Source organism: Babylonia areolata, chromosome 5, assembly GCF_041734735.1.
Source record: "Babylonia areolata isolate BAREFJ2019XMU chromosome 5, ASM4173473v1, whole genome shotgun sequence".
Taxonomy (NCBI): domain Eukaryota; kingdom Metazoa; phylum Mollusca; class Gastropoda; order Neogastropoda; family Buccinidae; genus Babylonia; species Babylonia areolata.
In genome coordinates this window covers 16,729,853-16,742,049 of record NC_134880.1, presented here as the reverse complement: position 1 = coordinate 16,742,049, position 12,197 = coordinate 16,729,853, and the positions used below count along the sequence as shown (strand labels likewise).

General features: G+C 44.3%; 1 protein-coding gene across 2 annotated transcripts in view; it reads left to right on the top strand.

The window, feature by feature from the left end:
• Positions 1-7,358: 7,358 nt before the first annotated feature.
• The window catches only part of LOC143282394 (limbic system-associated membrane protein-like), a 287,770-nt gene continuing 282,931 nt past the window's right edge, over positions 7,359-12,197 (top strand). For both annotated transcript variants that reach the window (XM_076588018.1, XM_076588017.1), the window contains exon 1: positions 7,359-8,278. In XM_076588018.1, the coding sequence (XP_076444133.1) occupies positions 8,227-8,278 (52 nt within the window). In that variant the 5' untranslated portion in view covers positions 7,359-8,226. The remainder of the gene's footprint in view (positions 8,279-12,197) is intronic.

Genomic DNA, 12,197 nt, shown 5'->3' with positions numbered 1-12,197 from the left:
AACTAAGCAAAACGTTTGTCAGTTCAACACGTGCAGGATCTTTTTTTTTACTTGCTGCATACGAATTCAATGCTACAGCCTTGATCCGCCACAGGAACAGTGAATTCAAACCCAAACTGTGTCCAAGGGTTGGACACAGGCAGGCGTGGCCCAGTCCTCTCCTTCCGCCGCACTGGCCTTCTCCTCCGACTGAAGTCGGGTGCCGATGAACACCTGGGTGGTGTGAGGTACATTGGAGTAAAGCGCCTTTCCCGGGAACACAATACTATGTTGGGGTGGTGGGGCTGCGGGGACTCGAACTCCGATCACTAGTGAACACTGGATCAGAAGTCCAACGCTTGAACAGGCCCGCTACAGTGCCACCCCCCCCCCCCCTGCACGCCCTCCCCCCTCCGCCCTCTCTTTACACCCTTCCTTCCTGACCCGTCATTCTAAGTTGTTGTTAATGTTTTATCTATTCTCTTCCCCATTCAGTTTCTTCGGCTACTGCTTCGTCTGTCTGTTCACCTGTCTTGCCTTTGCTTCTCTTGTCTGAAACGGAATATTTTTCATCGCGTATTCTTTCTTGGCTACCCTCACTTCTGACTACTACAACGACGACGACTGCTGTTTACTCCTCCTGATACTGTTGTTGTTGTTGCTGTTGCTGCTGCATCTACTACTATTACTGCTGCTGCTGCTGCTGCTGTTGCTCCTACTACCACTGATACACTGTTACTACTGTTGTTGCTGCTACTACTGCTACTACTACTACTACTGTTGCTGCTGCTGCTGCTGCTGCTACTACTACTACTACTGCTGCTGCTGGTACTACTTCTACTTCTGGTGTTGCCTCTGCTGCTACTGCTGCTTCTGCTACTGTTGCTACTATCACTGCTTCTGGTGCTGCTGCAGCTACTACTGCTACTACAACTGCTATTCTATTACACTGCTTAAACTGTTGTTGTTGCTGCTGTTAGTACTACTACTACTACTAACTACTGCTGCTACATTTGCTGCCACTATTACTACTGCTGCTGCCGCTGCTACTACTACTACTACTGCTTCTACTACTATTGTCTTCAGTTCCTCCTTCGTGTACCAAGCATCCAAATCGCTATTCGCTCAGAATTCTTTGGCGACAGGTCTTCCATTTCGCTCCGTTTTCTCACGCTCATTCTTTCACACTTAATCAGTCTCTCACACCCCTCCTCCTCCCTCCCCCTTTCCCACCTTTCTCCAGACTATCGAGACTCAACCAGGCCATCCATTTTCCACTTTAAAAAAAAAAAAATTTTTTTTTAACCTTCGTCACCCTTTGTCTCGCACACACTGCCACGTGACTGAAACGGATTGGTTTCCAATGAAGAGCGCTGAGTGGTCGATTTGATTTGACCTTGCTTGAAGATGAGCTGTTCGTGAGCACAGTTTTTAGTCTTGTCTTTTTTGTTTGGTTTTCCTTTTTTTTTAAGTGTCTCGTTCGTTTTAGAAGGCATTTGGTTGCACTTTAGAATGCTTTGGTGGGTGATATCAACTATCAAAGGCTGGAGTATAGCTGGGAAGTGCGTGTTATAAGAAACAGTCTAATTTGGTTTGTATTGTTTTGAGACGTGCATCAATTTTCTCCTGTGCCCTCGCTGGAGTTTACCCCCAGGAGCATTAAGGGATAGCTTTGAATGACCCCTGGGGTCAGTTGTGGCAAGTCAAGAAAGACACCCTGTAGTTGGAAACTACCTCCTCTGTGGGTTTAGTCAAGCTATTAAAAAGAAAAAAGGGGGAAAAGGGTGGGTGAGTGGTGTCGTTCTGAGCTAGCCTTTACTGAACCCCCCCCCCCCCCCCCTCTCCATCACAGGTTAACTGAAGCAAAGTCTTACTTTAACAGCCTGTATAGAAGCTCTTCCTCACTACAGTTTCAGTTTCAGTTTCAGTAGCTCAAGGAGGCGTCACTGCGTTCGGACAAATCCATATACACTACGCCACGTCTGCCAAGCAGATGCCTGACCAGCAGCGTAACCCAACGCGCTTAGTCAGGCCTTGAGAAAAAAAAGGTGAATAAATAATAGATAAGCTTATACAAATAAATAAATAAATAAATAATAACTATAATGTAAAAAAAGAAAAAAGAAAGAAAAAAAGATAACAATGATGATAAATAAGCAAATAGATGTAAAACATGAAGACACACATTCACATATACACCCACACATGCATAACAGATATGCACCGAACATGCAGTTTCACAGATATGAAAGCACAGTCAAATACATATAAACGTACATGAGCTCCAACACACACACACACACACACCACACACATTACCCTGCACCTCCTCTACCCCCCTCCTCCACACACTCATTTCTAGTCTACGTATCACAGCTTCCACGGCACACAAGTATTGAAGTTCTTCCTCACTACAATGTGTCGAAATAAAGTGGGTAGGTCTGGGCTTCCCTTTTCTACTTTAAACACAGCCTGTATGGAAGCTCCTCCCCAGTACAACATGTGGAAAGTAAAAGAAAGTGTGTTGGTCTGGTCTACCGTATACAACCTTGCTAGCCTGTATTGAAATTCTTCCCCACTACAACGTGGCGAAAGAAAAGAAGGCGTGCAGGTTTGCGCTAACCCCATACTGACATTGACATAAGTTTACAGTTAGGCCAACAACAAAGTGAGAGCTGTATCATCAATGATTTCTCCATGGCAATGGGAAATCATTTCACAACTTAGTCTTTTGTGAAAGACTACGACTCGCAAACTAGAAGGCAATATTGCACTGGCTGCAGCCTTGGGGGCTATTTGGCCTTTGGGAACCATCCCAACGCCGACCCGTACTAAAACCCCCTTGGCCAAGAGAGCGGGGGTGTAACTTGGGCAAGACACTCTCCACTATAACCAAATTCTGGTCCATATAGTCGGGACAGCAGTTGCCTCTTCTGCTATTCTGATGGTCATAGTCGGACACGACTATCATAATGATATTATCATACGGACACTTCTCCACGTAATGCCGCGCTGACAGGAGAGGATGTGTGTCGCTCTCGACCAGTTTGTGCACCCCCTAACCTCACCCCTCCTTGTTGCGTGAGAGGTGGGGGCCGGGGGTACCCCCCGGGGGGTCATTCTAGGCTGATCAACACAGACCCCGTAGTTACTCCGGGCCAGCCAGATTTGACCCAACCCCCTCCCCAGCTCCCCGCCCCCAATTCTCCCCCGGGGGTGAAAACAAACGGGGGTAGGAATAGGCTGGGCACAAAGTGTTGCCGAACACCGCGCGCGACACGACTCAACTCAGTTCTTTTCAGAGGTTCTTCGCTGCTAATTCCCTTTAGTTCGCGATGCTAGTCGGTCAGCGTTTCGTCCTTGTATTCTTGTATTCCTCTTTCATTCCCCCCCCCCCCTTTTTTTTTTTGCCACAACAGATTTCTATGTGAAATTTGGGTTGCTCTCCTCAAAGAGAGCGCGTCGTTACTCTGAGAGTGCCACCTTTTTTTTTTTTTTTTTCCTGTCTGCAGTTTTTTTTCCCCCCTATCGAAGTGGACTTTTCTTCCGAATTTACCCAAGGGACAACCCTTTTGTTGCCGTGGGTTCTCTTACGTGCGCTAAGTGCATGCTGCACACGGGACCTCGAGTTTATCGTCTCATCCGATTGACTAGCGTCCAGACCACCACTCAAGGTCTAGTGGAGGGAGAGAAAATACTGGCGACTGTGCCGGGATTCGAACCCGTGCGCTCAGATTCTCTCGCTTCCTGGGCGAAAGCGTTACCTCTGGGCCTTCTCTCTGCGGGATGCAATTGAAGCGGTGCGGACGATGGTGCGGCCATAAATGAAAATACCCCCCCCCCCCCCCCCGCTCCCCCTGAGAATTCATACGGATTAAATAGAAATTTCAATACACAATAGTACTTATACATAGTATACATTAAGAGCATCTGTTTACAAAAAAAAAGAAGAAAAAAAAAAGAAAGGGGGTTGGAGGGGTGGGTATCTCCCACAAACTAAGCGGCTGTTGCACTCACACACACAAACATACACACACAGAGACACATACTGACAGACACAGACACACACAAGACACACACACACACACACACACACACACACACACACACACACACACACACGCACACACACACATATATGAAGAAGCAAAAATGCAACTTGATAAAAAAAAATCTAATATCAAGTCAACATACAGAAAAAAGGTAATAAAAAGAAAAAAAAAGAGAAAAAGTTTAATTTCAAGTTCATATATGGACAAAAGAAAAGCACAGTTTAAACAACAGCAAAAACGACAACCTCCTCTCCACTCCCCTCGCCCCCCCCCCCCCCCCCAAAAAAAAGCTGAACTAAATAAAACATTCTTGATACCAAATCAATATTCAGACCAGAAAAGTGTAAGTAGATAAAAAGAAAAAAAAAGTTCATATACCCCACCCCCTCCGTCCCCCAGAATGAATGAAACATAAGGGAAAAAAAAGAAGAAAAAAAGGTGGAGTCTATATGGATGAATAGGCGAAAGAAGAGTAACGGAAATGAAAAGAACAAGGCATCGGAAAAAAAATAAACCCCGCACAAACAAAATACCAGCAACATTATTCCATTCCTCGCCTCCCCCAACCTCCCCCGTCACCCCCTATTTCCCCAGGCCCTCCCTCACTCCCATCTCCCACAGCCTCCAAGTTATATCATCAGCTGCAGAAGATGCGTGTTGAATGACGACACCTACCTCTTCTCTGGTGCGGTTCCAATTCGCCTATTCCTGTTAATGTCCTGTTTTAGCGTCTTCAATTATCGCACTTACTTAAACAATTTTTTTTTTTGTATTTCTTTTTATCACAACAGATTTCTCTGTGTGAAATTCGGGCTGCTCTCCCCAGGGAGAGCGCGTCGCTATACTACAGCGCCACCCATGCAATTTTATTTGTTTTTCATATCGAAGTGGATTTTTTCAACAGAATTTTGCCAGGAGCAACCCTTTTGTTGCTGTGAGTTCTTTTACGTGCGCTAAGTGCATGCTGCACATGGGGCCTCGGTTTATCGTCTCATCCGAATGACTAGCGTCCAGACCACCACTCAAGGTCTAGGAGAAAATATCGGCGGCTGAGCCGTGATTCGAACCAGCGCGCTCAGATTCTCTCGATTCCTAGGCGGACGCGTTACCTCTAGGCCATCACTCCACTTTCGCGTTTTTAACCATGGAAGCATATAATAAATGACATGTTACAGGAAGTCGACCCTTCTAGAAATCAAGAAATAGGCACAATACGACACGAAATAGCATTTACTACGGACCAGTACTTATCGTCTCAAGCCGCCGTGTTTTTTGTTGTTGAGTGATGGCCTAGAGGTAACGCGTCCGCCTAGGAAGCGAGAGCGCGCTGGTTCGAATCACGGCTCAGCCGCCGATATTTTCTCCCCCTCCACTAGACCTTGAGTGGTGGTCTGGACGCTAGTCATTCGGATGAGACGATAAACCGAGGTCCCGTCTGCAGCAATCACCTAGCGGACGTAAAAGAACCCACGGCAACAAAAGGGTTGTTCCTGGCAAAATTCTGTAGAAAAGTCCACTTCGATAGGAAAAACAAATAAAACTGCACGCAGGAAAAAATACAAAAAAATGGGTGGCGCTGTAGTGTAGCGACGCGCTCTCCCTGAGGAGAGCAGCCCGAATTTCACACAGAGAAATCTGTTGTGATAAAAAGAAATACAAATACAAATACATTTTCATGGTTTGCGGGACCGCAGAAGGGAAGAGCAAGATGGCGGCATGTTAGTTTAGTGACTGATCGGCATCAAAACTGAGGAAAATAGCGACCAGAATTGAGTCTAAAACCACTGAAAATGGGTTACACCATATACTTATGGTGATATCGTTTCATCTATGTCGGTAAAGTAGGTCCCTGAGTTAAGGACGCTAAAACCAGGACTTGACCGCGTTTCACCTAATCTTCGATCATGCTGCCAGCCTCAATGACCTCTTCAGAGTTTGACTCTTCACCGTCCTGTATCGCCCACTACCCGCCAGTTCCGTTTCGCCAACTCCGCCTGTCTCTGTCTGTCTCTGTCTGTGTGTGTGTGTGTGTGTGTCGTCTCTCTCTCTCTCTCTCTCTCTCACACACACACAACACACACACACAGACACACACACACGCACACTGATGTTTGTGCACGCAGCTTTTATGAACACTTATAATTCTCTACTGACGGTCTTGAGATTGGGCGAAATATTATAAATGCTTTCACGACAGTGACTTCCGAGCGAATATGATACAATTCAGTTCAGGATCAAGCTTTGTCAGTATCCAAAACAACTCGAGGCAGACGCAGTTTGTTGTTTCGAAATTACTGATTCAGAAAAGACCAGACTGTCAACACAAGAGACTTGGCCAGAAATGGAAAGAAAAAAAGCAAAAAAAAAGCGTCTTTTTTTTTTTTAAACACACTCGCGCGCTCGCTCACACACACACACACACACACACACACACACACAGAGCAAATGAGTACATAAGCAAACCGGTAATAGGTGAATAGGGATCACATGTTTACTGATAGGCGAAGCGGAAATTGGCGATGAATTGGGACGACTTCCCTCTCTCATCCTTGTCAGTCAGATCAAACTTCACTTTCCAGGAGGAGTCAAAGTGTGCGGACTGACACACGCACACACACACACACACACATATACGCTACACATCTACACTTTGCTTCGGGGGTGGGGGGTGGGGAGGGTATTGGGGGGACTGGAGAAAGTAGAAGCCCAACGATCTCGTAAATGTTATGCTTTCGTCAGGCCTCGAGAGGCTACTGCTCTAAATCTGTGTAAAATATTAACACCCCCACTCCCCCCCCCCCCAAAAAAAAGTAATTAAATTAAAATATACTAGAAAGAAATGAACGTAGAAAGAACAGCAAGTGTCTCTCAAGTTTCTCCGCGAAGCCACACACGCACGTCCGTTTTGTATATAAATATATATATTTTATATCCACCCCTCTTGCAATGTTCCATTGGTGCCTGTCAGTGGCACTGCCATCTGCTGCTGGGAAGGGGGAAGGGATGATTCCACGGGAGGTTAGGGGAAGCACAATCACTAACAGGAGACGGGACGACGTCGGAGCAAGCATTGCGCGTGAAGCGTGAGAAGCACGCGACACACGTTGTCTATTTCTCACTCACTCACTCACTTTCCCCCTTCTCGCTGTCTTGTCTCCTTCACGTGCGCCGCACGCGTGTGACAACCGCTTACTGCTTGCCCGCGGGGCGTGCGTGTGTGTGTATGTGTGTGTGTTGTGTGTGTGTGTGTGTGTGTGTGTGTGAATGTTCAGTGCGTGGCTCCGGCGAGGGGAAACCGGAGTCCGAAATTAGCTGTTTGTTTAACACTTGTACAGTTCCTTTCGTCTCTCTTCTCTCTCTCTCTCTTTTGGTGCAGGAGAGAAGTTGTGGAGACGTTGTTTCTTCTTCTTCTTCTCCCCCTCCCCAGGATCTCCTCCTCCTCTTACGTCTTGTTTCGTTGTAAGCTGTGTTTTAAAGGCTGTGGTGGATTTGGGAAACGTGGCAAAGTTTATGACTAGACGGTTATTGCCTGTTTTTTTTTTTTTATGGCGTTGTTTTGATAAATTGTCGCTCTTTTGACTCCGTGGCAAGTGATGTCTTCTTCGGTTGTGGATTTTTGACTGAGGACAAACGTCAGTAATTTATCAACCCATGTGTGTATTTGATAAAAACGCAGCGATAGAACTGCAGACGGGTTACGAACATTGTACAATTTTGTGAAATTTTCACGTGAATGGGAAGTTTTTGTGCCGAAGGTTCTGAATTCAAAAGATTCACAAAAAGCAAGTTCATGTGACTTAATTAAATGTTTGCAGTCCAAAGAATAATAATTTGTTCAGTATGACATACTCTGTTATGTACATTTGATAAACTTATCAACGAAATTACGGTGTATTTCAGAGGGATTTGACACATACTCTGTCCAGTACATTTGATAAATCAACGAAATTACGGTGTCTTTCGGAGACATTTGTCATGAGAGTTTCTCGCATGCATATGAACCAGGTTGGAAACTGACGAGAGGCAGAGAGGGACTAGGAGATACATTTCGAGTGGAGAAACAGACTGTGTATCGTGGTCGGTTGCACCCGGGTTGTCAATTTCCTGTGTCGGTGTGTGCTGTGTCACGTGTCTGCGTGTTCGTGATCAGACAAATTGTCGGTTTCTTTCGCCTTGTTCAGGGGAGGGACTGAGAATGGATCGGTGTTTGTCGAAAGATGTCCTGCTGCTTTACATGCTGTTTACAGGTCAGTCCTCGTGTTCGGTTGTGATTTGTTCCTCTCCCCCTCTCTCTCTCTCTCGCTGTGTGTGTGTGTGTGTGTGTGTGTGTGTGTGTGTGTGTGTGTGTGTGTGTGTGTGTGTGTGTTTTGTTCTTTTTATTTGGTTGCGTTTATTTTGTTTATTTGCATTTTTGATTTTGTCTATCCACATGACTTAAGGCATGCATGTACACGTCCAACCCACGAACACATGCTTGCACGCACGCACACACACGCACACACACATACACACGCACGCACGCACGCACGCACGCACACACACACACACACACACACACACACACACACACACAACAAACACACGCACACACACTGTCTGAACTTGTATGTCTGTCTTTTCTCTCTCTGTCTCTGTCTGTCTTTCGTTCCCTCTGTTTTTCTCTTCTAGCTGAATTTACTTACTTTCTTCTCAATTCAAAAACAGCTTCTCCTGTTAAGTTCGCACCCCTCCATAAGGCTCTAAGATAATGATTAAGTTCTGATTCAGATTTTTTCCTCTTCTTCCTCTTTCCTCTTTCTCTCTCCTTTCCCTGCCCCCCCCCCACCCCCACCTCCACCCCCACACACACCCCTTCTGTCTCTCTTTCTTTATCGTCCGTTCTCCCCGTCTCTCTCTATCTCCCTGAGTGTCGCTCAGTGTCTCACCCACTCACTCACTCACTCTCACTGTGTCTGTCTGCCTGTAAACCTCTCTATGTGTGTCTCTGAGTATGTTTCTCTGTGAGTGTGTGTGTGTATCTCTGTCTCTCTCTCTCTCTCTCTCCAGCCTCTCTCTGTCTCTGTGTCTTTGTCTGTCTCTATCTGTCTGTCTGTCTCACGGTATGTCTCTCTCTCTCTCAAGCCGTTGTTTTCAGCGAACACAAGATTACATGGACTGCCATAACCAGAAACTGATGACAGAATGCTGATCATGGCTCTTTCACTGCACGGAGGAACCGTAACTGTTGAAGGGAGACAGGAAGGAAGGAAGGAAGGAAGGAAGGAAGGAAGGAAGGAATGAATGAATTACTTCAGTTTAATGTCCCGGCACACATGCTTGTGACTGAAGACATCCAGTTGACAGTATCTGGTTATAATATTTCATACTGTCCACTTTCCCCTACACAACACAATGGGTCAAGGCATGAAGTGAATAAACCGTCGTGACTCTTTGAGTCCTGAAAAGACATATAGTTACAGTATTGATTTCCCGGCACATTTCGGTGTCATCATTAAAAATAAATAAAAACGTTAGGATAGGATGGGCGGGGTGGGGTGGGGGTGGGGGGTGGGGGTTGTGTGGTCACCTGAATTGGGGTGGGAGGGCGGGGACAAGGCAGGTGGACAGTGGAATCTAAAACGAGCATCATTTGAAATGAATCGAAGCCAGTACAGAAAAAGTCAAACTGCATCAACGTTCCCAAATGAGTGTTGATGGTGAAACTGACTGACGGAGCTTTTGTATCTTTACAAATGTTGAATACGGTGTGTCAGCTTGGCCTGTTTAAAAAAAAAAAAAAATTCTATTTTTTTTAACACGACCAAGAAGAGGTTTATTTTTCAATGTGGAATCTGTTGTTTTTTTCCTAGTTTCCCACCGATTAAAAGAAAAAGCATATTAACGAGAAAGAATACGTCTCGTTTGATTGCAACGATTCTTCTTCTTTTGCTCCCCCTCCTTCTACTTCGTCTTTATCCTCCTTCGTCTTCTTCCTCCTCCTCATCTTCGTTGTTGTTGTTGTTTAGTGCACACGCAGGAAAGAACTCAGAACCTGACTGGAAGAATGACTTTTTACTCATCCTCTGTCTTTCTGTCTGTCTCTCTTTCTCTTCCTCTCTCTCGCTCTCTCTGTCTGTCTCTCTCTCTCTCTCACACACACACGCACACACATTCACTCACACACACACACACACACACACACACACACACACACACACACACACACACACACACTCTCTCTCTCTCACTCACTCACTCACTCACTCACTCAATCCTTGCCAGAGTTCGTCTACGGATTATAGAAAACACCTAAGAGTGCACTGTGTTATAAAAGCTGCCAGTTTTTTTCCCTTCAAGGGTGTTGGAGGCAGGGAGTTTGGGGTTTTAAAAAAGAAAAATCGGCCAGACGACGTAAAAGCCACTGGAACGAACTCGTTCTCTGGGAATTGGAAACCCACTGATGGGTAGAGGTGGGGGGTGGGGGTGTTATCTATTTTATGATATTTTTCAAAGATATGATACATTGTTATTATTATTTTATCGAAATCCTCGCCTGGAGTGTCACAACAAGGTATGAAACCTGTGGATCATTCACGAAGGTGGTGGTGATGTTAACTCATACAGGCTTCACCAAAATTTAAGGAACGCTTCATAGAAGCAGCAATTATATTTTCATGAAATGCTAAATGAAAAAAAAAAAAAAAAAAAAGAAAAAAAAGATCGAGAGACGGTTTGAATTAGGCAGACTGCCTTTGATCAACCATTGGTCTCTCACTCAGAAAGGAAGATTCTTATGTGCTGACAGAAATGGGAGGGTTTGTAGAAAATGTAGTTCAGGTGAATTGGGAGATGAATTCCATTACGTCTTTAAATACTCGTTCTTTTCAGACACCAGAAAAGCATTCTTAAAACCATTTTATCGTAAGCGACCGAACACACTGAAATTAACTAAACTCTTTAATTCCCCGAAGAAAAAAGTGTTGTTGAAGCTGGAAAAATTTTTGAAAATTATTATTGAATCTGTGCGATAATTTTGATGTTCTTGTTCTTTTTTTCTTATGTCAGGATAACAATACCAAACGCTTCCAGGAATATATTTCCTTTTTTTTTCTTTTTTTGTTTTTTTACTCCTTATATTGAATTGCTGATTGTTTGTGTTTGTGCATGTGGGCCCTGCCGGTTTTCTTTTCCTAGGGCTCCACTGTGTGTGCCCCCCCCTCGTTCCCCTCCCCCCTCCACCCCATTTTTTAAAATTTTCTTATTTTCTCTCTCTTCTCCTCCGTGCGATTGCACGTCTCGAGGATGTGGGCCTGTTTTTCCCTGGTGTTTCCATGTACCCAAATAGGGTTTCTGGGATTAAAAATGATTTTGGACCTTTGAACCGTTGACAAACACAGACGGACGGCCAGACACGGTAGTACAAAAACGTATGAAATAAACTTGAAGTTTATGGCTTTCTGTGACATGGTATGCAAAGATATTGGACTAAACATGTCTAAAAAGGTCATTTTGTGCAATTTGTCATGACGGTTTCCATGGAAACGAATCCAAAATGGCCGACAAAAAATTTAAAAGCTTATAACTTCGGTACCTTTATAGATATGTTATTTCTGTTTGTTTTATTTGATTTATTTGTATTTGTTCTTTATTATAGTGCAGTGGTATTTTGGAATTTGAATAAATACATTTTGTTGTTGTTGTTGAAATGAGTATAAATTCCTTGACATCATTTTTTTCAAATGAGTGTATATTCATTCCTTTACTAGTACTATACAAACCACTGCACTATAATAAAGATGAATACATAATGAAAGAAAGTACTAAGTTTGAACATGCTATCTTTTAAAGTTTTTGAGCATTAGCATTTTGAAAAATGGTATTACGAGGACAAAACACAAAACTGAGAAAACAGGAAAAGAAAGAGATGCGCTTGTACTCACAAGAAATCACACATGTTGATGCTGTTTAAAGCTTTATTTAAATGAATATAGTACCCACGTGAAACGGACTATAAAGATTAGATGTTGAAGAAGCAAATTATGCGAAGAAACGAAAATCACAAAAAATCATGATTTTGGTCAAAATTTCACTACCGTGTCTGGCCTTAATTAAGAACTCGTCACGTTGAACAGCTTGGAAAAAATACCTCTGGAAAAAAAAAATCTAGGACTGGGTTTCATGAAGCGA